The sequence below is a fragment of the Panthera leo genome, chromosome E3, assembly GCF_018350215.1.
Source record: "Panthera leo isolate Ple1 chromosome E3, P.leo_Ple1_pat1.1, whole genome shotgun sequence".
Taxonomy (NCBI): Eukaryota; Metazoa; Chordata; class Mammalia; order Carnivora; family Felidae; genus Panthera; species Panthera leo.
In genome coordinates, this window is record NC_056694.1 from 5,511,301 (window position 1) to 5,537,748 (window position 26,448).

General features: G+C 40.2%; 1 protein-coding gene across 3 annotated transcripts in view; it reads right to left on the reverse strand.

Moving 5' to 3' along the window:
- BAIAP2L1 (BAR/IMD domain containing adaptor protein 2 like 1) overlaps positions 1 to 26,448 on the reverse strand; it is a 93,109-nt gene that overhangs the window by 23,495 nt on the left and 43,166 nt on the right. For 2 of the 3 annotated variants that reach the window (XM_042922709.1, XM_042922710.1), the window contains exons 4-5: positions 1,282 to 1,343; positions 1,103 to 1,174 (exon numbers count right to left, since the gene is read on the reverse strand). In XM_042922709.1, coding sequence (XP_042778643.1) covers positions 1,103 to 1,174; positions 1,282 to 1,343 — 134 coding nt within the window. Of the gene's footprint in view, positions 1 to 1,102; positions 1,175 to 1,281; positions 1,344 to 22,318; positions 22,353 to 26,448 lie in introns of those variants that run through there. The other variant, XM_042922711.1, reaches the window with a different exon arrangement.

The window sequence follows — 26,448 nt, forward strand, 5'->3', positions numbered from 1 at the left end:
AACGTGTGACTTTGTCCTCAAGTTCCCCGTTCACAGAAGGGGCCACTGACCACAAGGGCAGCTCCTGTAGGATAACAATGTCTCTTCTTTCTTGTTCTCTCCAATGTTTTAGGACACTGAGTGGTAAGTACTTTGGGGAATAAAAAAACAATTTAATGTTCCTGACTGTTTTATGACTTACAGTTTTAAGAAACAAAATTAACAATTGCAATCACAACCAATTATTTTGGGTGCTGTGTAGCGAAGTGTTTGGGGAGCCTAATAGAACTAGGTCAGAATTCTGGCATCATCCTTCATTTCCTGTGTGATCTCAGCAATTATTTAATTTCTCTAAAACCCATGTTCTCCCTTTAACCTGTACAGTGAGGATAAGAAGAGTATCTACATAAGAGTTTCTATAGGGATAAACATCAGATAACGTATGGAAAATGCTTGCCATTACATCTACCTCAGCAGCTTTTGGAGGTCCCTCCAGAGTGCACACAGGGGCAGCAGGGCAATTTCAGGGTAACCTACACTGCTTACTGCCACATGGGGCCTTGGTGAGAAAGGGTCTTTGGGTGGCAAAGAAAGTAGCTACTCTACAGCAGGTAAGGGAGGTGGAAAGAGCCCTGTGTGTGGAGGGTCAGGCAGATGGAGAAAACTGCTGGAATCATCAATACCGGGTGACAGGCAAGGGACACCATGCAGGAGCAGTCTGTGATGACTGGGAGAACACCAAGCACGTCTCACGTCCTCAAGTGCTGGTTTGTGAAAGCAACAGCTGCACTAATACAGATGCAGATGCCATCCCCATGTATGTGTACTTTGAAGACAATGCTTTCTAGAAGCAGGATTCCTTGCAATATTGTCCTCTATGCTTTTTAATAAAGATCCCAGGTGTTAATGCAAATGGGGCCCTGGAAGGCACCTTGTCTATTTCATGCATCTGTGTATATACTCAATACTAATCTCTATCCGTATTTGCTGCTGCTGGATACACAGTGAGAGAAAGTTCTCCTAGGGCTTAGAGACCAGGCAAGCGTAGCCTCCTGGGAAAGCCAGGCCCCTGTGCCCCACACCTACCTCCACCCACGGAGGTGGAGCAAAACCGTGTACTCACATTCATGTATTTTACATCAAGTTCTGTCTTCTTCTCCAGCTCATGTATAATCTCTTTATGGAATTTTTTGAACTTTTAACAAAAGAAAATGAAAAATTCACATCAGCTTTGAATCTTTAAGCAAAACAAATTTTTAATGTAAAATAAATATATTTTATAAGTATCAAAAGTTTACATACATTTTCATCAAGACTCTCATTGAGTTTCTTGTGGGTACTTGAAATCTCTATGAGAACTTGGCCTGTGAATAAAACCAGATGTTGGGGGGAGGGGGGAGAGTCACTGGGTGGATTTTGTAAAGATATTAAAGAAAGTAAAATAATGGAATGAAGCACAGTCTATCACTGCCCTCAATGCCTGGAAGCATCAGGCCCTGTGGCCTGTCAGAAACACTGACTTCACACCCACGGCAGGGTGGGTTCCAGAGGGACACAGCCCCTCGCAAACTCACTCCACAACATTGTTCACCCAAAGAATGCCAACTTTTGTCTTCAAATTCACATCATGCTTTCTATATTTACTCCCTCCCTAAGCTGAATCTTATTTATCTGATTTAATTTTTAAATTCACTTACAAAAGATTATCATGGTCATTATAGTAACTACCTATAGGAACAAATGACTTATTTTTATCTAATCCCCAGAGTAATCTGATTATCTGTCAGGCATAAAAGATAAAGGTTATTTTTTCTCTCATTCTTGTGTCCTTTTGGAAAATATTAATGCCATGGGAAAATGCAGCAGGGACAGTGCTCTGCCTCGTATCTCCCGGGACTACACCAAGTCTCTGACACAAGTACAGTCACAGGACAGAAGAGAATGTTCCAGGACTAAGGAGCCTTACTCCAAAGGCAGCAGGATGATCATTTGATTTGCAAAGCACATCTCTGGCAGTTTGAGGCAGTGTGATAGACATGTTGACTGTGAGGTACCTACTGGGACATACGTGTTCAGGAAGTGGTTGAATTTCTTCAACTCTGATAAAGGTGAACAAGAGCCTCTCTCTCTCCCTGCTCATTTATCTATAGGAACCAAATGGGTCTGATACCTAAGACCTGGCAGATATGGAATCATCTGGAATAACCACCAGACCATACTAAATAAAAACAAAATGTGCTGGATAGGTCCCCTACAGTTCAGTGGATATAGATAGAAAGGAATTCCTTGGGTGAACTGAAAGGCTGTAGATGAAGGAGAATTTAAATTAAGACTGTGGTGGATATGGGAAAAGAGAAAGAATACCAACTAGACTATGACTTCAGCTGTCACCTTTACACAAATGAGTGCCCTGTTGTCGAAACAGTTTAAGACATCTGACTCTCAAACAGTCTAGGTTTCCCCCAATTCAACCCTTTTCTGGGGTACCTGGGTGGCTCATTCAGTGGAGCATCTGATTCTTGATACTGGCTCAGGTCATGATCTCATGGTTCATGAGACTGAGCCCAGCATCCAGCTTTGCACTGACAGCATGGAACCTGCTTGGGATTCTCTCTCTCTGCCCCTCCCCCAATTGTGCACGCTTTCATGCACATTTATTTATTTATTCTCTAAATAAATAAATAATCATTTAAAAAATTTAAGAAAAAAAAAAAGAAAAAGAAATTCAATCCCTTCCTGAACATGTTTGTCCACCTGGATGTCCCAGGAGGTACATCATGGTCAACATGTCTAAAAGTGAGCTCACCCCATATTCTCTAGCCCCAGCTCTTGGCTGCCAGCTAGCCAGTCACAAGGGGTCGACAATTCACCCATGTGTCACACTCAATGACAAAGATGCATCCCTTGTGCATGTGGTGTCATCACTTGGGCCAACCTCTAGGGTGAAATCATGCCCCTTACTCATCTTGCTTCCTTGGGCAACAAATGTGCTGGCCCTTCCCTGCCGTGGAGAGAAGATATGTGGAAATGACATGTGAAATCTATGTGCACTCAATCATCTGTCCCAGGCCAAGTGGGGAAGAGTCACCGTAATCTGCCACCCAGCAACACATTCAAACCCACCAGTTGGACTAGGAGTGTCCCCCTGCCCATCATTTCTCTTTACTCCCAGCTTGTTCTCTTCTGGATCTTCTTCCTCACAGGTGCCAGAGATCCCTCAAAACCAGATGTAACATTTCATTCCCCTGGCCCCCACCCATGGTATCCCAGATAAACCACCTCCTCAGCATGAAGCCCACTGTGGACAATGCTGCTTAAGATAACCATGGCAGGTGGTGGGGACAGAGAACTTCCTGTAAGGAGAGAACCTTACAAAGTTACAGACAGGTAACTCCTAAGTCCCTAAGCAGCCTATGATTCTAGGAACCTCTAACAGAACAGCCTGCTGGATGAACCAAAGGGAGGGGGCAGACACACAGCCAGCCGCATCCCCACCACACCAAGTTATCAAGATACCTACTCTCCATCCTTAATGACATTGACTTCATTTCTCCCATAATTATGTTCTCCTAAAGCTCAACATGAAATAATTCAGAGTTACCACAAAGGAAGCCTTCACATGCCCGAGAATATAATTATATTAAATGTCATTTTATCATTTAGTTATTTCAGACACTGAAATAGTCTGAGTTACTTTCACATCCATTTTAAAATCATAAATAACTCTTGGCTACAGACGAAAAACAGTAACAACAAAAAAAACCCCTACTTCAATTATTTGAAAATTAAGCACTCTATTCTTGGCAAGTCAGATCTACTTTTTTTAAAAAGTCTAAAAATAATTGTGCTTAAATCACTCAGTGTGACTCAAGCTAGAATCAAAGCACTCACAATTTTTTTTTTCATATGGTCATGAACTTTATCTCTACAACCGTATATAATGTGGATCTCTGAGAAGCATGTTGCCAAAACAAAAGCTTGTGCCAGTGTGGCACTCTTGTGAAAGCCAGCACTGCTGAACCTGGTGCTTGGTCTCGAGGCCCCTCCCACCTCGTGGTTTTCTCCCTGTAGGCAGCTGGGTGGAAAGGCTCACTGAAACAGCCCATTCACTCTGTGTCCAGGAGCAGAACGCCCGACCTTATCCTGGTTATTCCTGCCCCTTACAGTTCGTGGAATTTAAATGCTGACTTTATAGCAGCAGCCACAGAGTCCTCGGTCAAAGAAGGATTAGAAAACATCTTTACTGTGATTATGGGAGCTGCCAAAAGTGTATCTTGAAACAGAAAATGAAAAGTCTTTATGTTCAATCTACAGAAGTTTATTCTTAAATATAGCAAGTGTTCCTTTATGTCTGAAACGTGGCATTGCACACGTTTATTTACTCTTAGCCCTGTAACCTAATTTTTCATAAATTACATTTGAGAAGAAAAAATTTTTTTGAAAAGGAGGGTGGAGCAGAGCCCACATTCTAATGGAGCAGAACTAAACACACACCCAAACAGGAACCAATGTGCTGGTCCCAGAAATCACAGACCATATGTACTGATCAACCATTTCCTTTTTCCCTTTTAGGTTCTGAGTACACATTCTGGGAAGAAACACCCAAGTACAGTAATATGACTCAGTCTGAGTAAATTATATTCTTAAATAGCATTACTAAAGGATTCACATATATACATATTTCAAAATCATGAATTTGACATAACTAAAAGTTGATGTCCACTATCAGTTTTAGGAACTTTGAATAAACATGTCCAATAATTTGGACAATACTATATAAAGATACGAATTTAAGCTGAATGGATTTAAAAAGTTAAATAACTAAAATTAAAGAGTATTACTTGTATGAACACATAAAAGTTTTCACTTGAAATACAGATTAGTTGTTGGACTGTTAATATATTTTCAACTAGATAATCCATTTTTTTAAAGTTTGAGAGCGAAAGACAGTGTGAGTCGGGGGAGGGGCAGAGAGAGGCTCTGTGCTATCAGTGCACAGCCTGATGTGGGGCTTGATCTCATGAACTGTGAGGTAATGACCTGAGAGGAAATCAACAGACGCTCAACTCACTGAGCCACCAGGCACCCTGACAACTAGATAATTCTTCATCAATTCACAGCATAAATTTAGAGAAACCAGATGGAGATTATTAACAGACATGAGTAGCACAGAACAGGCGCTCAACGTGTAGGCACACAGACTCTTTTTCATTTATAATTGATCATGGATAATCAGAACACAGTATTTCCAGAAAGCACAGAGCAATGATGGAGTGAGTCACACACGATTTCCTCCCTGTTACTTCAAGTGGAATCAAACAATAAAATGAGACAGTAGAAGCCAACCTACTGTGGACCTAAAGTTACATGAATTATGGTAAACCTGACCAAAAAGTCACTGGAAAAAGGATATACTTTTTCTGACAATTTTTAAAATATCAAACGTGATGAGAAAATATAATGGAAGTAAAAGCAAACTACACGCAGATGGCTATGTTAAATACAAAAGTATGTATCCCACAGATTAGAGTCACCAGCACGGAATTAGTACAGAGGCAGATTAGTAACCATGAACACGTGACTCAACTTGAAAGCTTTACCAGCATCTAAGAATAGCCCTCAGGGCTGCCCACCCACAGTCCCTGGATGCAACTGGAGGTGCTCTTTTCTGGTGAGTGTCAATACTGTACCAGTAAACAACGTGCATGTAGGGATAAAGCCAAATAAGTGATAGGGTAAGCATTTCATCCAACACTCCTCCAGAAATCTAGCTTCTGACCTGGCCAACTATAGTACCACAGTTCTAATTAATGTCTTCATGGAGACCGTAATTATTCTACCACTGATCACGACTTAGTCCACCCAAGAAAACAAGTTGGACAAACAGAAATCGTACATTAGAAGTATATAGTGTTCCAAAGTTCTTTCATAGTCTGAGAGAAAAGTAAAGTGCCAGGCAGCATCTGACTTTGTTAAGAAGAGATGCCACTAGGGTAGCCACTAAAAGAATAAAGTGCGTATAACGACCAAGCAAACAGAGAGGGGAAAAAAACAATCAGCCAAAAAGAGGACAAGAGAAGAAATGAGCATAGGACAGACAGCAGAAAATAATTACACTTAATGTAAATAGACTATATAATCCAATTAGAAGACAAAGACTGTTAGGATTAAAAAAACAAAACACCCAATTATATTTTCCTTAAAAGAGATACACTTTAAATATAGGGATACAGAGAGTAAAAGGATGGAATAAGATATATAGCAAACACTAACCAAAAGAAAGCTGATGTAGGTACATTAAAACCAAACAAGATGTAGTAAGTGGTCAAAGAGGGTGAGAAGCATTATTAGAATTAGACATAAAACAATGATTTCATAATGGGAAAAGGTTCATATGGAAGATGGAAAATTTTTTTATTCATAGGCAGCTATTAACATGGTCTCAACATATTTAAACTAAAGCTGAATTATAAGAAGAAATAGATTAATCAATAATTGTAGGAGACTTCAATATGCTTCTCTTGGTAAATGGGTAGAATGAGTAGGCAAATATAGCAGTACAAATGTAGATAACCTGAATAAGATGATAAATACAGGTGATCTAGTGAACATATATAGAAGACTATATCTGATAACTTCATTTTTAAAGCAAAGAGTATATTAAAAAGAGATCAAAAGAAAACCTCACTCTATTTCAAAGGGCTGAAATCACAATGAGTATGCCCTTTAACCACATCAAAATTAAACCAGAAACCATTAAGAGAAAGGTAACCAGAAAATGTCCCTATACTGGAAATGAAGAAACAGACTTCTAAATAACCTACAGATCAAAGAAGAAACCACAATGGAAATTAAAATTATTTTGAAATAAAATGATAAACATAGGATATAAGAACATGTAAGATGTAACTAAAAATTGTGGTTAGAGGAAATTTATAGCCTTCAAATGCATATGTTAGAGGAGTGTGAAAAACACTAAACACTCATTTCAAGAAACAGACTTCTAAATAACCTACAGATCAAAGAAGAAACCACAATGGAAATTAAAATTATTTTGAAATAAAATGATAAACATAGGATATAAGAACATGTAAGATGTAACTAAAAATTGTGGTTAGAGGAAATTTATAGCCTTCAAATGCATATGTTAGAGGAGTGTGAAAAACACTAAACACTCATTTCAAGAATTTAGCGGAATATAATCCAATAATAAAAATAAATTAACTACTGATAAACATAACAACACAGATATATTTCAGAAATATTATATTAAATGAAAGAAGCCAGACTAAAAAAGCTACATACTGTATGATTCTATTTATAAAACATTCTGGAAAAGGCAAAACCAACAGTATGTGATAAACAAATCTGCTTACTCTGTGATCCAGCAATTCTACTCCTAGATATATTCCCAAGAGAAATGAGTGCATTTGTTTACCAACAGAAGCACAAGAATGTCCATAGCAGCTTTATTCACATATCCAAGGCCAGAAACAACTCAAACATCTATCAACACTGGAATGGATAAATTATAGAATGGATAAACTCACACAATGGAGCAGGAAGACCCGATATCTGTATATAAATTCCTCTCAAATCCTTGGCTAACACCTAAACTACACATGCACAGGGTGAGACTCTAAGAAAAACCAGCAGTTAGAAGGATGTAGAGTTTGGCAGAGATTCTCAGTAGGACACACATTGAGTTGTCGGGGGGAATACAAAGTTGGGAATTCAAGTCCCACGAAGTGAGAAAGGCTTCATAAATACCACAGGCTTCCCAGTGACATCAAGAAGGGACTTAGGAATAAACACTAAGTCACAGGACAAGGGCAAAACCAAAATAGATCCACCAGAAAAAAATCTACCAGTAAGCCTCCACGAATCAAGGTGATCTACTAGTAATGTAACTGTCTACTGGAATAAAACTCCACAATCTTAAGAGGAAGATAACAAAATAGAGTCTCTACGACATTTTTTTAGTTTAGTTATTTATTTTGAGAGACAGAAAGCAAGCTCACTAGTGGGGTAAGGGCAGAGAGAGAGGGAGAGAGAATTGCAAGCAGGCTCTGTGCTGTCAGTGCAGGCTCAAACGAGGCTCAAACCACGAACCATGAGATTGTGACCTAAGCTTAGATCAAGAGTAGGACGCTTAACCGAATGAGCCACTCAGGTGCCCTGAGTGTCTATAACATTTTATCACAATGTTCAGGACAGGAAAAAAAATTGGTAGGGTGAATGACAAACTTACAAACTCTGAAATCATTTTAGTAGGATCATTTTCTTTTGGTATTCCAAAATGTATAATTATAACACTTAAGTTTATGTATAACTTCACTATTATAAATAAACTTATAAATTGATACAAAATTTTTTTCCTTTTGTGACTGGTTTACTTAGTACAATGTCCTCAAGGTTCATCTATGCTATAGGATATGTCAGAATTTCCTCTCTCTCTTTTTTAATGTTTATTTATTTTGAGAGACAGAGCATGAATGGGGGAGGGGCAGAGAGCGAGGGAGACACAGAATCCGAAGCAGGCTCCAGGCTCCAAGCTGTCCAAACAGAGCCCAAAGCAGGGGCTCCAACCCATGAACCATGAGATCGTGACCCAAGCTGAAGTCAGATGGTTAACCAACTGAGCCACTCAGGTGTCCCAGAATTTCCTTTCTTTTTAAGGCTGAATAATATTCCACTGTATGGATATTCCTCATTTTATTTATCTATTCATCATGAGGAAAAAATGTTGACAGTCACTTTGGTTCTTTCTGCCTCTTGGCTATTGTGAGTAATGCTGCATAAACATGGGTGTGCAGATATCTCTTCAAGACTCACTTTATAAAAAATTTATTTTTAAAATAAATGTTTTTTTAATTTTGTTTTTTATTTTAGACAGAGAACATAAGCAGGGGAGAGGGGCAGGGGAGGAAAGAGAGAATGGAGCCTGACATGGGGCTTGATCCCACGACCCTGAGGATCATGACCTGATCTGAAATCAAGAGTCAGATGCTCACCAGGTGAGCCACCCAGGTACCCCCAAATTTATTTTTTTAATTCAAGTATAATAAACATACAGTGTTCTACTAGTTTAAACTGATAAAAATTTTTAATAATTCCAGAACTGTTTTATTTATTTTTTTAAGTATTTATTTATTTTTGGGACAGTGAAAGCAGCAGAGGGGCAGAGAGAGGGGGACAGAGGATCCAAAGCAGGCTCTGTGCTGACAGGCTGGCTGCAGTAGGCCTGATGTGGGGCTTGAACTCACAAACCACATGATCATGACCTGGGCTGAAGCTGGACACTCAACTGACTGAGCCACCCAGGTGCCCCAATAATTCCAGAACTATTTTAGGTGTATCACAGAATTGAGAAAATGTACAAATATGATGATGTTATTGGGAGCCAATATTTGCACATATTTCCAAAATATGTAAGTGCATATGCTTATTTTTATATGTCCATGTGTATATATGCATATATGTATGTATATACACAGGTATGGTTTTATATGTATGTATGTACACAGTACACACTGTATACATGTATATATTTCCTAGATCTGTTTGCTGAAAGGATCAAGATGACACTTCAACAGAGCAATAAGCACACCTAGTATTCAAATCTTAGCTTCTAGTATCATCCCCACTAAAAGCAAGGAGCATTCCTCAGAAAAAAATAGCTGTTGATTCCACCATTGAGAAGGGACAAGATGAGCCTCAAACGTACTTTTATGCAAGAAAATAAGGAAGTATACAAGAAAGAATGAATGAATGAGTGAATGAATTAGAATCACCCTGAAGGAGCTCCTATTGGCCCAATATAGGATAGTTTGAGCACCAAAGTAATTAAGGACAGTAAGAGGATATATATAAATAATTGAAAAAACCTTGGAACCCATGAGCCCACAGCAATAAATAGATACATAAAAAAAGAAAGAGGAGAGAAAGGAGGGCTTCTGTTAAAAGTAAAATGCAACAAGTACAGTAAACACTCATTCAGGCAAAATTAATAGATGCTGAATCTAGAGAACAAATGTTGATGAGGAATAAGAGATCTGCATAGTCTGGGTGCGCCTGGCTGCTTCAGTTGGTGGAGCATGTGACTCTTGATCTTGGTGTAATGAGTTCGAGCCCCATGCTGGGTGTAGAGATTACTTAAAAATAGAAAAATCTTCTAAAAAGTTTTTTAAAAAGATCTACCTGCTCTGGTCATCAATCCAGTGCTGGTTGATAAAGAAGTGTGTTGACATGAGAAAGAATACCTACCAATGCTCTGCTTATTTCATAGTAAGTCTCTGGCAATCTCAATCTTAGAAAATAGTAGAAATGGCCAAAGATCTGAAGGAGAAAGTTCTCTGAGCCAAACAGAAGTTGTAGCTACAAACCCAAACATTCTTTCCTTCTTGGAGAGAAGTGGAGTCTCTTTAGACACAGAACAAATGAACTTTTATATATAGACCTAGAATAGGTTTCCCAAAAGACATCGTTCTTCCATAATGAAAGGCCAGAAGCTACTGCTGGTCTCTCAGTGACAGAACACAAGATGTCTAAGAAGAGCTCCTGAAGATGAAAGGCTGGTTGAGGAGGCTGGAAAAGAGTGGGGTACTGTGAAAGCTAAAAGACTGGGAGCATTTTCAGAAAGTGGGGTGCTCTGCATTGTAATCACCCACAGTGAACTCAAGGGGCACAAACATCGGGTAAAGGTTAAAGCATCTGCAGAAAGATGCAATGATGCCAGACAGGCCTCTGGTAAGTTCTTTAACCTCTCTCCAGGTCATCTCATGCAGCCTCAGTACTGTCAGCTGTATGGTGGTAACCAGAATATCTACTTCACAGGCTTAGGAGAGTACAGTGCTTTCCTGAGCTCTGAAAGGAAACACTGGCTGGTAAGGTGTGCATCCAGACAGGAGTAGCAAATAAGTTAAATAATGCATGAAACACAACAACAGAATGGGCCCACATGCTTTTCAACATGCTTTCTTTCTGAGTACTTGTTTTCTGGAAATAAAGCCCACATACTAGGTTGTCAACTTATAACTAGTTACCACATTTGTTTAAATATTTCTTGTTCCTTACATGTACACATCTGTGTATTCTTTAATATACTTTAGTATGCTTAAAATGTTTCAGAATAATTCCTAAAATTTACTAAAATAGACATATGGACACCCACCTCTCCTAAACTCAGCTCAGTGCTCCTCTCATGTTTCTTTCCCCCTTCCTAGGGTCCCCAAAGGAAAAACTGTCCATCTTCTGTTGAAGGTATTCTTGAGAAAATGGCTAAGAAAGAATTCTTGAGATGTCTTTGGTGCAAAAAGATGATTTTATTAAAACACAGGGACAGAACCCGTGGGCAGAAAGAACCACACTAGGGTTGCGAGGAGTGACTGATTATATACTTTTAAGTTAGTGGAGGTAAGGGATAGCGTAGCCTCTAAGGAATTTGAAAGCAAGGATTTCAGGACCTTGAGGGGCTAGCTGCTGTTAAGATAAGGTTACTTTTAGTCTTTAATAAAACAAAAACATTAAGGAAGTAAGGCAGCCATGAGTTGCTTGAGGAAGGTCATGGTCTGCATGTTTCAAGTGTTTATGAGTGGGCTGCAAGCTCTGAGGAGATTTAAGCTACATTTCTTTTGCCTTTGTTTCCCTTACCACTATTATCAAAAAGGAATACACACAGTACTCTTTCCTCCACCTCAGAGCCTTTCCCTTTACTAAACAGAATACTTAGCACTTCAGTTTTAAGTGTTAACAATTCTTCTATAGTTATACTGTACCAGGAACGATCCATTGGAGAACAGACACATCTGACCACTGCTGGTTAGAAACCAACCACCAAGGGCACTTCTGGTTTCTGCTCTGGTTTCTGTGAAGAACTTGGAAGTCATTACTCTCTTACTCACATGAAGAAACTAAATAAACTGAAAAACAACAGTGCTTCTTAGATTCAGTAGAGAATTAAGTTCACAGGTAAAGATCTGCCCTGAAAACCAGAGAGAGGCTAATGTGGAGAATCCTGGTTTACTGGCAGCAGAAACCAATGCTGGAGCCAGTACTGCTAGAAACTCTTCAACTGTAACTGATGGTTGCTGGAGGCTCAGCACGAACCAGCTTGAGCTAAAAATTCCAGGGGCGCCTGGGTGGCTCAGTCAGTTAAGCACCCGACTTCAGCTCAGGTCATGATCTCGCAGTCTGTGAGTTCAAGCTCCGCGTCGGGCACTGTGCTGACAGCTCAGAGCCTGGAGCCTGTTTCGGATTCTGTGTCTCCCTCTCTCTCGCTGACCCTCCCCCATTCATGCTCTGTCTCTGTCTCAAAAATGAATAAACATTAAAAAAAATTAAAAAAAAAATTCCAGAGGGCTCAGTCTTAGGGGAGGAGTCTAGCACTTTCATGAGTATTACCTCTAGGAGCCCCCACCAGGTTCCTACCCTGAAGACTGGAGAAAATGCCCACGGGGCTTACAGGCAGGTGGAGGGGGAAAATAACCGTTCTGAAATCAGCCCAGCATTGTTCTGTTCTTGCTTTGTTCTGTGTATGGAAGGCGAGGCCTCAGAATAAACTGTTTTACTAAAGCCTTATGCCAGGTATTTTGACCCACTAAAAATCAAATACACCCCACAAAACAAAAAATGGAGATTTAAACCTAGAATTATAGAATTATCCCCCTCCCTAATACTTCACTACTACAGCATCCATCAACAGGGTTTACATCTGAGACTTCATTTAGAAGGATTTTGGGAGGAAACTGAAAGACAACAGTGGGATGGGACAAAGCAAGGACATCAGAGGAAAACTGAAGTTCGAAGCTCTTCCCAGAGAAAATCACAGAGGACAGAAACTTGGTGCTACATAAAGAAATGAAAATGAGTAAAGGAAACCTCATTTCAAATGGAGTCAGAAAGCCCCCAAGGGGGTAGTTCTTGCCCATAACCACTTGTGCCGTTTGCAGACCTCAGCAGGGAAAAGGCAGCATGTCTGAATTTCCCAAGAGGAAGAAGCCTACTACCCGCAGGAGGAGGAAAGAAGATTTTCTCCAGCCCAGCAACAATTCAGCCAATGAGAAGTCACCATAAACCTGAACTCTCGCCCTCCTCCAATGAGCTTTCATTCCAAATAGCCCCTCCCACTTTGTCCTTTCCTCTGTAAAAGCAAACCCTCTCCTGTGTTTTCTGGACTTGCCTATGGTTTGTCATAGTCTGTGTACCCCCTACTGCAATTCCCAAATAAACTCATTTTGCTGGTCAACTAGTTGGCTATTTTACTTTTAAGGTTGACAGAAATGAAGAGCATTAAAAAAGGAATGAATGAAAGCAATTAAACCTTGTATTTCTTATTCTTAATTGATACACTAGATAACTGTTTATTTGAAGTAATAGCAACAACATATGGAGTGGGTATGACTTATGGATAAATCAGATGAATAACAGCAGTGCTACAGAGGTTAGGAGGGAGGAACTGGTAACACTCTGCATAAAGACCCTGTGTTGCCTGGGAAGTGATACAGTGGTGTTTGAAAGTGGACCTAGATTGCCTGTATACTATCCAACCTTAGGACAACCACTACCAAAAAAAAAAAAAAAAAAAAAAAAAAAAAAAAGGTTTAAATATAATCAGTATGCTGAGAGGAGATAAAATGGAATATAAAATGCTCAATTAAAACCAGAAAGTGCAGGAAATGGGGAAGATTGTTTTAAGATAATGAACAAGTGCAAAGAATACAAAACAAGTACAGTGATGTTAATCCAATGACATCACTAATCATTTTAAATATAAGTGGTTTAAATGTACCAATTAAAAGAGAGACTGACAGAGTAGACTTCTTCATGTACACGTGCCCACTAAGAGAAAGCTGAAATACATGGGGAAGAACTGACAGAGCTGTGAGGAGAAACAGATGAATCCACTATAATAATCACTGTGGACTTCAATACTCTCAGTAACTGACAGCAGGATGATTGAAGTGAACAGCATCATCAATCAACTGAATCTAAATGACAGAGTAAACTTCACCCGGCAACAGCAGAATACACATTCTTTTTAAGCTCACACAAAACATTCACCAGGACAGACCACATTCTGCACCATAAAACATACCTCAACAAATTTAAAAGAATGGAAGTCATACAAAAAAATGCCCCCAGACCACGGTGGGATTAAACTAGAAACAAGTAACAGAAATCTAGCTGAAAAAAAATCCCAAAATACTTGGAAATGAAACACCATACTTCTCAATAACACAGGGGTCAAAGAAGAAAACAAGAGAACTTTTTAAATATTTGAACAAAATGAAAACACAACATATCAAAATTTGTGCAATGCAAGCAAAAGCAGTACTTCAAGGGAAATTTATAGCACTCAATGCATGTATTAGAAAAGAAGATATAAAGTCAATACTCGAAGCTTCCAACTTAAGAAGCCAGAGAAAGAAGAACAATTTAAGGCAAGTGGAAGAAAAGAACCAATAAAAATTAAAGCATAAATGAGAATAGGATAACTATAATAAAGAAAAGTCAATGAAACCAAAAGCTAGCTCTTTAAAATGCTCCTGATAAACGTCTAGCTAGGCTAAACCAGGGAAAAAGAGAGAAGACACAAATTATAGGAATAACTTGCTTTATTGTGCTTCACAGATATTGCATTTTTTATAAACTGGAAGGTTTGTAACAACCCCACATCAAGTATGTCTATTGGCACCATCTCCCAGTAGCATTTGCTCACTTTGTCACTGTCACATTTTGGCAATTCTCACAATATTTCAAACTTTCTCATTGCTGAATTTGTTACTATGATCTGTGATCAATGATCTTTGATACTACTATTAGAATAGTTTTGGGGTGCTTTTAATCTCACTCATTTAAGATGGCAGACTTAATAAATGTTATGTTCTTGCTGCTTCACTGACCAACAGCTCCCCTCCCTCACTTCCTCTCCTCTGGCCTCCCTATTCCCTGAGATACAACAATATTTATATTAGGTTAATTAATAACCCTATAATGGCCTTTAAGTGTTCAAGTGAAAAAAAGATTCATACACCTCTCACTTTATTTTTTTATTTGAAAGAGTGTATGTGTGAGCGAAGGGGAGGGGCGGGGGGGGGGGGAGAGGGCTGGAGGCAGGGAGAATCTTAAAGGCAGGATGAGCGTGGAGCACAACGCAGGGCTCGATCCCATGACTCTGGGATCATGACCTGAGCCAAAATCAAGAGTTGGATGCTCAACTGAGCCACCAAAGTGCCCCACACCTATCACTTTAAATCAAAAGCTAGAAGTGACTGGGATTCGTGCTTAAGAGTCTCTCTGTCTCTGCCCCTCCCCCCACTCTCTTTCTAAAAACAAAAACAAAAAACCCAAAATTAAAAAAAAAACACTCCACAGCTATCAGAATGACTAAAATCCAGAAAACTGACAACGCCAAATGTCGAGAATGTGCAAAAATGGTATAGTTTGGCAGTTTCTTACAAAGGCAAACAGTCGTACTATTCAATCCAGTAATTGTGCTCCTAGGTGTTCACCCAAATGACTTAAAATCTTTTGTCCACAGAAAAACCTGTACATGAATGTTAATAGCAGCCTTTTCATACTGCCAAAACTTGGAAGCAACCAAGATGAATGGATAGACTGTCATGGTACATGTACACAACTGAGTATATTACTCAGGGACAAAAAAGAAAGAAACTATTAAGCCACGAAGAGACATGGAGAGCAAGCTTAAATGCATATTGCTTAGTGAAAGAAGCCAGTCTGAAAAGGCTACATACTACAAAATTCCAACTAAATGACATTCTGGAAAGGGCAAAACTATGGAGACAATAAAAAGATCAGTGGTCGCCAAGGAGGGTGGGGGAGTGGATACTGTAATGGTAGACGTATGTCATTAAACATTTGTCAAAACTCATGTTAACACAAAAAGTGAACCTTGTGGCACCTGGATGGCTGAGTCAGTTGAGTGTCCGACTTCGGCTCAGGTCATGAGCTCACGGTTCATGAGTTTGAGCCCAGTGTTCGGCTCTGTGCTGACAGCTTTGAGCCTGGAGCCTGCTTTGGATTCTGTGTCTCCCTCTATCTCCGCCCCTCCCCCACTCATGTGTTTTGTCTCTCTCTCTCTCTCTCTCTCAAAAACAAACAAAAAAAAAGTGAACCTTAATGTAAACTATAGACTTTAGTTGATAGCAATGTATCTATACTGGTTCATCACTGAGTGGGAGAGAGAGGAGTATGTGGGAAGTCTGGGTAAGATCTGCTCAATTTTCTGTAAACCTAAAACTTCTTTAAAAAAACAAATTTATTAAAAACAAAATAACACAAAACAACAGCCGTCTGGAACGAGCAGTGATTAGGAAGCACTGCCCTGTTCCGAGGAAAACACATGCAGAGTCTGAATGCTTCTAGAAGTTACTCATGGACAAGAACTTGCATTCTGATTCTCAGTTACCTGTGTGATACCAGTGCCTGCCCAGCACATAACAGTCCTTAAAAGTCTAGTCAATAAGTAAGTGTACTGAACAAATGAATTAGAGGGTAATTGCAGTGAGAAAGAACATAAAGTAGTATAGTAGGGCAGAGAAAGGAAAATCTGGCAGAAGTTTGACCCATCATATGGTGGTATCTGTAGTATTTTATTTTATTCCTATACACGTAGGTATCACAGAAAGTCCTACAGGAAGAATGCTTTCTGTTAAACCTGAATGCCTGATCCCTAACTTGCCTTATCTCTCTCTCTCTCTCTCTCTCTTTTTTTAATCTACTCAACAACTGGATCTAGATGGAGAGGCTTCTATTGTGGCAGTACAGACGCTGGCTGCATCTGGAGTGTGAGCACCCAGCATCCATCTGTAGGATCCTAAGCCCCGGAAGAACAAGCTCTCTCAGCCAGGGCTGGCACCCACACAGACCAGTTTCCATCTGCAGAGCCTCCAGGAGCAAATTCCTGGCATCTTTTGTTTCCTATCACCAAGGTTTAGTAACCCTGAGGTTTGGTCTCAGAGAATCCTGAGCCATAAACAACATACTAAAAAAAGAAAGAAAAGAAAAAAAAAAAAAAAACAAAAACAAAAACGAAGGGACATTTTTGTTTACAAAATTTTCATTCTGCCAAACAAAAAGCTATAATACCAGACTATGTGGGTTCGATTCTGGACACTTGGCAATCCAGGCTGCGAGGATTAAGTGTGCTAACAAGGGAAAGGTTCCAAGAGCAAGACGCACACTAAACACCCAATGCTAGACTCCCTTCTAGCTTCTGATTTCTGGTAAAAAGTGGGAAGGGAAGGGAAAGATAATACAGAAAGGAGGAAGTTGGTATAAACCACTTATTTTGGATGTTTGGCAATAAAAGAAGAAGGTAGCTAGAGAAAGGAACGATAAATTTTTTTCTTTTTTAAGAAAGGGAATGACAAAAAGTGTGAAGGAAGAATAAATGAAAACCAATAAACTCCATATATGAATTAATTCTTAACTTATATATAAAAATGCTTTAAAAGGAAAATATTAGTTATCTTTGCATAGAGACTTAAATCTCCATGGGAATTATCATTAGAAAACATCCTGGATATTTAAACTCAAGTCTTTTCAGTGAAGCAGAGAACAAATGCACGCCCAATATCAGAAACCAAGTCTTTCATCACCTAAGGTAATACCTAGTAGAGACATCTTCTCTGAAAATTAAACCAAATATTATGTAAATGTAGGGGAAGATTCGGGAATTAGGTGCCAGTTCTGTCATTAGGACTGATAAACTGATTCGGGAAGCAAATTAGTTTATTTCCTACTTCATTTTTGATCAGCAATTACACTAATTTAGTCCACCTGCTGTACACAAGCACTGTCAAGTCAAAGCACAGGATTTACAATGAAGGAAAAATATTCCCTGAGGTGTATTTTAATGTACTACTCTTATTTTAGCTAAAAGGATGACATTAGGGAACCTGGGTGGCTCAGTTGGTTAAGCATCTGACTTCGGCTCAGGTCATGATCGCACAGTTTGTGAGCTCGAGCCCTGCTTCTCTCCCCTCCTCACCTCTCTGCCCCTCTTGGGAGTCTCTCTCTCTCTCTGCCCTCGCTCACTTGTGCCCTCTCTCTCTCAAAAAAAAAAAAAAAAAAAAAAGGACATTAACTTATTCAAGCTTATCAATTATATATCACCCAGGAATAATTTATCAATTTTGCATCCATATACAGATTACAAGCAATTGTTTTCTTTACATGTCAATGTAAAAAAACAGCATCAAAAGATTAAAAGTTTTCTACAAGCTATTAGTAAGTTAACATTAATTATTCATCTTCATTTTTTCATTGATTAGTAGATTAAGGCTAAAATACAACCATTTTGATACTAACAAAAATGAAATCAGGTGTATTATCAATAATGAATGAAACTGAAAACTAGTTATTCCTTATGGTGTCACTAATTAATTATAGGATTTTCAAGGCTAAAAAATGCTACATCTTAAGTTTTAAAAGTTCTTTAAAACTTTGAAACAGGACCCCAACACATGAAGACAAGGACAATATGTAGGTAAAGAAGGCACTAAGGGGCTATTTCAGTTCAGTATTACTGAGTAAAACCATCTTAAAAATTTTAAGTGAAGAATTTTTGGTGCACCTGGGTGGCTCAGTCGGTTAATCGTCTGACTCTTGATCTCGGCTCAGGTCATAATCTCACGGTTCATGAGTTTGAGCTCGCATCGGGCTCTGTGCTGGCAGTGTGGATGGAGCCTGTTTGGATTCTCTCTCTCCCTCTCTCTCTGCCCCTCCCCTGATCGCATGCTCTCTCTCTCTCTCTCAAAATAAATAAATACACTTCAAAAAATTTAAGTGAAGAAGAAGTAAGGATTTTCATTGTTTTAAGCAACCAATTGTAATTGAACAAGTTTAAAAACAGTATAAGAAAGGCTACTGCTCCCAACTTTCAGATGGAAAGCGATTTATTCTTTTGATCTAAAACCACACACCCCAAGATGTTAGACATTGGGTAGTCTTAATATGATGAGAATTTAAGGGAGTTTACACAAAATACAGACTCCCTTTATTAGACTGCTTACTCCACAAGAACTGAAACACAGAGAAGAGAGTAACTCTGCTTTTGCAGTTCTGATGTTGTTCTCACCTTCTCTACCTGAGAGGACAAGATGGCACACCAGCACACACTGTAAGATCCTCAAAGGTAACGGCAGCTCACACGTATTGACTGAGTTCTTCCCTTGTGTCCAGAGTTGTGCTCACTGCTGTACAGAGGTGACCTTTTCTAGTTAGTCCTCACAACCCAGAAGGGAGTACTGCTGTTACCCACACTGTTCAGAGGAGGAAACCACGGCTGTAAGAGGTTCAAGGGTTTTCCCACATTTACACAAGAACTAAAAGGTGGGAGAGCTGGAATGTGAACTCACGTCTGATCTTAAGCCTGTGCTCTCAACTACTCTGCATCCTCTCTCAGATATGCAATGAGAAACCATGTAGAAGACAAGTCACATTTTCTCTACTTGGTACCCAAGGACAGGATGATGCCCAGTGTGTGTCAATTACAGGGAAAGGAATATCTACTCAACATCAGCCTTCAATTATTATTATCAACACTTCAATTATTAGTGTTGTCTGAAAATGGAACAGGCTACCTCTGGGGGGCTGGGCAGCATCACTTGGGTAAGGCCTGGCCTGGTTGCTTAAAGCCATTTCAGTTCATAGTGTTTGGGTCATGCAGGAAGTAAAACCAAAGTGGTGGGGCTGACTCCCCAAGGCACCCCATGAAAATCAGCTACCCCCAACTACCAAGATCCAAACACACGTGCGTACGTATACACACACGACCTACCTCCCAAACGGAGTGGTCAGTGGTATCTGCTCCATGCACCTGAACTTTGGAAACAAACTAAAAAATGTTTTAGGAAGGGAACTAGGGAGGCATACAAACAGGATTATCCATTACATATATCATCCGTAAGATGGACATGTAAATAAAGAGCCCCTCACAGGACCTGGTGAGAATCAAAGGAGAAGACAGAAACGAAGCACCTGGCATGCCGTGATCCTCAGTAATTGTTGGTTTCCTACTGAGGGAAGCCACAGGGCATGGAGTGTTAAGCATCAATGTGGTTGGGCAAGCGAAACAGGGCCCGACTTGTTCACAGGGATATAGAACTACACGTTCACACAGTGAACTCCAGACTCACATTTCCAGTTGCCGCCTTGACATTTCCACTTGCCTACTAGGCATCCCAAACCCAACACATCTAAAAGCAAACCCTGACCACCACCACCCCCGCCCCCGCCTCACCATACCCCCTTGTCCACACTTGTCATCCGGTGCACAGCAAACCCCACTCTACCTTCAATCCCAGTCCAAGCCACCATTCTTTCTCACCTGGGCTGGCACAACAGCCTCCCAACCGGTCTCCCTGTTTCCACCCTCCTACACTCTATTCTTTGCACAGAAGCCAGTAAGAAGCTTTTAAAATGTTAAGTCAAACCAAGTCACACCTGAGCTCAAAACATGCAGCGGATCCCCACCCCCACCACAGATTAAAAGGCAACATTCTTATGAACACCCACCCCTATGTGACCCGGCCCCACCCTCGCACCTGCTGTACCTGTAGCCTCATCCCTTCCCACTCTCCCATCCTTCACTGAGTCTCAACCAGACTGGCTTCCACACTGTGACCAAGTTCACAAGGCCTCAGGAATTTTGTACTTGCTGGACTCCACTGGAATGGTCTCTCCAGACATCTGCCTGTGGCGCTCCCTCCTAACTGCATGTCCCTGACCACTCTCCCTAAAATGGCCCCTTTCCATCCTTTTCCTCCATCACTCGGCGCCTCGCCTTGTTACTATCTGGCATATTAGGCATGTTCGTTTACCACCCACTAGAAAGTAAGTTCCCAGAGAGCAGGGACTTCTATGTATTCTCCCCAGTGACTGCAGCAAAGCTACCAGATAGTAAATGCTCATTTATACTGTGATTTAAACGAGGAAAGAAAAACTACTATAATCCCTCGATTACTGAATATTTGGTTTTATGTGCTTTCTTTAAAAAAATTTTTTTTTAATGTTTTTATTTATTTTTGAGACAGAGAGAGACAGAGTATGAGCAGGGGAGGGGCAGAGAGAGAGGAAGACACAGAATCTGAAGCAGGCTCCAGGCTCTGAGCTGTCATCACAGAGCCCGACGTGGGGCTCGAATTCATGGACTGTGAGATCATGACCTGAGCTGAAGTCGGACGCTTAACCAACTGAGCCACCCAGGAGCCCCTGTGCTTTCTTTTTTTAATGTGCTTTTCAACATACCATGCAATGACTCCCCTCCTTCCCCCCGCTGGTTAAGGGGCAATTTTTCATAACAGAAAAGAAACAAACCCTGTACTCATCCTTATTTGGCAATTCTCCCCCTCGGAGTCCCTACACATGGCTCTGCCTTGGTACCAACAGAAGAAAATGTAAAGTGAAATGTAGGCAGCCATCAAAAACAACGAATAAACCGATTACTTATTAACACAAAGAAACAGAAGTGGAGTGCTAAATTTAAAAAAGCAGCGAACAAAGTAGTTTATATAGCCGCAGATTTAATTATGTACAAACATTTTAAAATAATAAAGGTAGAAAATGTGTTTATTAGGTTCATTTTTCAGTAGGTATTACATTTTTTAAAAACTTGAAGTATATTTAAATGCTCATTATAAAATGAAAGTATAATTCTAAACGTCTTAGAGGACTCATAAGTTATTTAAAATATTAACATGAAATGGGAAGTTGGGCAGGACTGAGAAAATAAAAGTGAGGTAAGATTAAAATACTTAATCACACACCCGCACACACATGGGAAAGAGACCTTAGTATGTCACAAATTCTGTTAGAAAAATGGAAGCTGCTGACTATCAGCCACAGCTCTGAGTTATAAATACCTGAGTCATCTATATATCAGCTTCACTTCACTCAAGAGTCACAGTGGGGAGACTTATTCTGGACTCTTAAGAGTCCAGTTCTGAGTTGTAAAGGGCTTGCCATTCAATTTGCTCTTTAGTCATCTTGCAGTTTTTATTTTATCTTTGAACCCATGCTCCTGAACTATTAGTCAGCATTTAATAACTCAAAATCCTTTAGCCTTACTAATTTTTAATTTCAATTTGAAATGACACAAACACAATCTGTAGGCCAGCACTCAAAATAACAAGGCTGCAACTTCAACTTGTACCCATTACACCCATGATCCTATTAGTCCTAAATTCCAGGCAAATTGAAATATACCCCTCCCCCAGTTGTTCCCCCAACCAGAAACCACCACCCTTTCTACCTCCAATGCTGACCATCATGATATTCAGCATTCCCTGACACTCAGCTTCCCTCCACTTACCCCACTCGGGTGTAATCATCTCTTCCCATGAAATCCTGTAGCCTTTGTATGTCTTACTCTCGCACTCACTCCTGTATTAAAGGTACGTATGTAGATATTTTCTTAATGTCCCTCACTATGTTGTAGATATCTTGAAGGTAGGGCCAAGTTTATGAATGCTGTAAATGATAGCCATGGTTTCAAGAGAGCCTAGAGAAACCTGATTCACATTAGACTGAAGTACCCAGTACCCTTATGAGATACTCATTTGGTTGACCAACAAACATTTCTAAGCTCATCCTAGAGTATATCTACTTCTCACATACTTGCCTCACCAGCCTTCCCCTCCAGCTGACTCTGCTAAAGGACGGGTTAGGACACCTCCCCCACCTCAGAGTCCTTCTAGACACATTGTTGTGAGCACATCTTCACAGCTCCTTTGCAGGTTTTATAGGACATGTCCCAAGGCCATTTCCTGTACTGAATCAAATTCTGGTTTCCTGTTTCTTCTTTCCACTGGGTTTAAGGAACAATGAACAGGGGATCCAAATCCTTCTGTCATGTGCCCAGTCTTCCAGATTTCAAAGACTACTTTCATAATTTGTTCCCTATGTAGAAATCCAACTTCCGTGGGGTCCTCCTTAAGGAATACAAAATCACAAATTCAGACCTAAGTACAGGGTTTTAAAAGCTGTGCTGCACCTGAGAGGTCCTAAGGCTGATGCTCCCTGAGTCTGGGGGAAGCACTCCACTCTCCATGCAATCAACACACCCCCAGCTCTACTCCTAATTAGTTGTGTGAAGGTTGACAAGTTACTTAAACTAAGCTTCTGTTTACTTGTCCATATAAAATGGGAAGAACATCCCCAACTCAGAGGACTGTTGGGAGAACCGCATGAGCCTCCTGATTTCTGAACTCTTGTTAGCACCAGCAAAATTCATTTACTGTGCTATTCATACTGAGTCGGGGCCAAATAAAACTCTTCACAAGTTACTGCAACGTTAGGAGGTAGCATGTGTGAGACGTGCTGCACAGCACAGAGCAAACTGTCTAAAATATTTCTGACCAACTGGGGTCCTAATTCAGATTTTCAGATTTCTGCTGAAAAGTTGGGAATAAAGTCGTACATGATTAGATGGTCATGATAGTGCTGCTGGGCTGACTGCACTTTCTATGGGACTGGGAAACGTGTGCAACTAGCCTCCTGAATTAATATGTCTAGTATGTTGTTTATAGCAGGGATTTACTAGGATGCCCTGTGCTGGGAACTTCTCAGATCAGCATACTTACCTTTTTTGATTTTGGGGGATACAATACACATAACACAAATTTATCAGTGGCAATGTTTAGAATATTTACAATGTTGTACAACCATCACCACTATCCAGCTGAAAAACATTTGACCCCTCAAAAAGGAGACCCTGCCCTCATCAGCAGTCATTCCTCATCCATCTCTCCCCCAGTCCCTAGCAACCACCCATCTGCCTTCTCTTATGGATTCGCTGACTGGAAATTTCACATAAATGAAACCATGCACTCATATGTGGCCTTATCTGGCTTCTTTCACTTAGCATGTTTTCAGGGTTCACCCATGTTGTAGCACATATCAGTATTTCATTCCTTTTAATGACTAAGTGATATCCCATTATAAAGACATACTACATTTTGTTTATCCATTCCTAGGTGCTGGACATTTGGGCTGTTTCCACCTTTGGGCTATTGTGAAAAGCACTGCTAAGATTTCATGTGGGCATGTAAAGAGCTAAGGAATGGAACTGCTGGCTCACACCATAACTCTGTTAAAATTCTGAGGCAGGTTCTTTTCCAACACTGGTGCTTCCTTTTACATTCCCATCAGCAATGTACAGAGGTTGCGATTTCTCTACAGCTCTACCAACACTTGTTATTGTCAAAGTTTTTTTTAATGTTTATTTGGGGGGGGGGAGGGGCAGAGATAGAGGGAGACATAGAATCCAAAGCAGGCTCCAGGCTCTGAGCTGTCAGCACAGAGCCCGACACAGGGCTCGAACTCACAGACCACGAGATCATGACCTGAGCTGAAGTCAGACGCTTAACTGCTTAACTGACTGAGCCACCCAGGCACCCCTGTCTTTTAAATTATAGCTAGTCTGTTGGTTATGAAGTGCTCATTGTGGTTATGACCTGCATTTCCCTAATAGCTAATGATATCCAGTAACTTTTCATGTGCTTGTTCGCATCCTTACTTTTAATAATTTTGTTAAGTCATTTGGAACGCAAAAGAGTACCTAAGGAAGTACATTTACTCCCAAGTGGCTGAAGATCAAAAACTGTCAGAACCCCACTTGTACTAACAAGGAGTCTACCCAATCACCCACCATGGCTGTTGTTTTCCACCACGGCATCACAGTGTGCTTGGAAAGTCAAGTCCAGCTCATATCATGATTCGAACTACACCTATCGTTGGCATATCCCTCGCCCTTTTACTTACCTATCCTCCTTCCTCAGCCTGTCATAGAGGCCACACCCTTTTGCTGTTGCTAGAGCCACTTTTTCTTGGCATGCTTCAAAGTCCCTTCCCTTCCTATATTTGTACATTAGAACTTAGTGAGTTTGTTTCTGACACATAACTTTGGGCCTAGCACGGTGTCATGAACATAGTAAGATAGCTCTTCCAGCATTTTTAAGAGAATGTGAATAGGCCCTATCAACAATGATGGTGGTGGTGAAGCAAAGCCCTCTGGGTCTCCTGAGCCACTGCCCCTCACTGTGACCTGTGCAGTTGCTATGGCCCCTGACCAGCTCTCCCCTGGCTATAGCTGAGAGTGTAAGAATGAGGACTCCCACACTCTCTCCATCCTGAGTTGATGGCACACACAATATCCTTTAAGGAGAAGACCAATTTGACTAATTGTGAAAATTTGGTTTAAACAAGATAATTTTCTCTTCACATACTTCAAAAATGTAACAGATCGGGCAAATATAATAAAGTTATGAAAAATAGGCAATGATGTTTCAGATGTATATTCAGGATGTGCCCACCATGCAATCAGAAAGCACTAAATGTTCAACTGACTAATCTTGGTTTGACGATTCAGCTTTTACATCTCCAGTTTTTACTAATTATAGTGCTTCGTTTGCACACATAGTTATATCAAAGCTAAGAAAAAGAATGCTTTTCTTACAACAATTTCTATAAGCTAGTACAATTTACAATACAGAACCTCCTCTTAAAGTTTAGGAATTTATACATATGCCAATATTCCTCTGATATGGGGACTTAAATGGCAGGTGCAGGGGCACCTGGGTGGCTCAGTCAGTTAAGCGTCCAACTTCGCCTCAGGTCATGATCTCGCAGTTCAGGAGTTTGAGCTCCTCGTCAGGCTCTGTGCTGACAGCTCAGAGCCTGGAGCCTGCTTCAGATTCTGTGTCTCCCTCCCTCTGCCCCTCCTTTGCTTGTGCTCTAAGAATAAATAAACATTAAAAAAAACTTAAAAAAAAAGTTAAATGGCAGACGCATATGTAGACTTTATAAATTATTCATTTATAAATTATAAGCCTATCTTTCTCTACAGTTACTATAGCTTAGATCTTTCTTGCTCCCAAAGGGACAAGGACGTGTTGAGTGAATGTTTTCTACTTGAAAATTGAATGGACAAGAGTCACTTGCAAAGTCCAAAGGCATTTGTTACATGTACAATTCCAGGACAATCTTTTTTCAAATCCCAAACTGAAAATAAACAATAAAAATTAATAAAGGTCATATTATAAATACTTGTAAGCACAAAACAGAAAATCTTCATAATATCCGATGAAGAAAACACAAAATGCAGGGTCGCCTGGGTGGCTCAGGTGGTTAAGTGTTCGACTCTTAGTTTCATGTCCAGTCATCTCCTCACAGATGGTGGGTTCGAGTCCCACATCGGGCTCTGCACTGATGGTGCAGAGCCTGCTTGGGATTCTCTTTCTCTCCCTCTCTGTCTGCCCCTCCCCCACTCACACTGCCTCTCTCTCAAAATAAATAAACTTAAAAAAAAATACAAAATGCAGACCCATGAATCAGTTCAATCAGTTTCAGACTATGTGATGGTTCACTATTTAACACAACCTTTTATCTGCCAAACTATAACGAGCAGGATAACCTCGAGTGCCTTAAGATACAGCAAGTCAG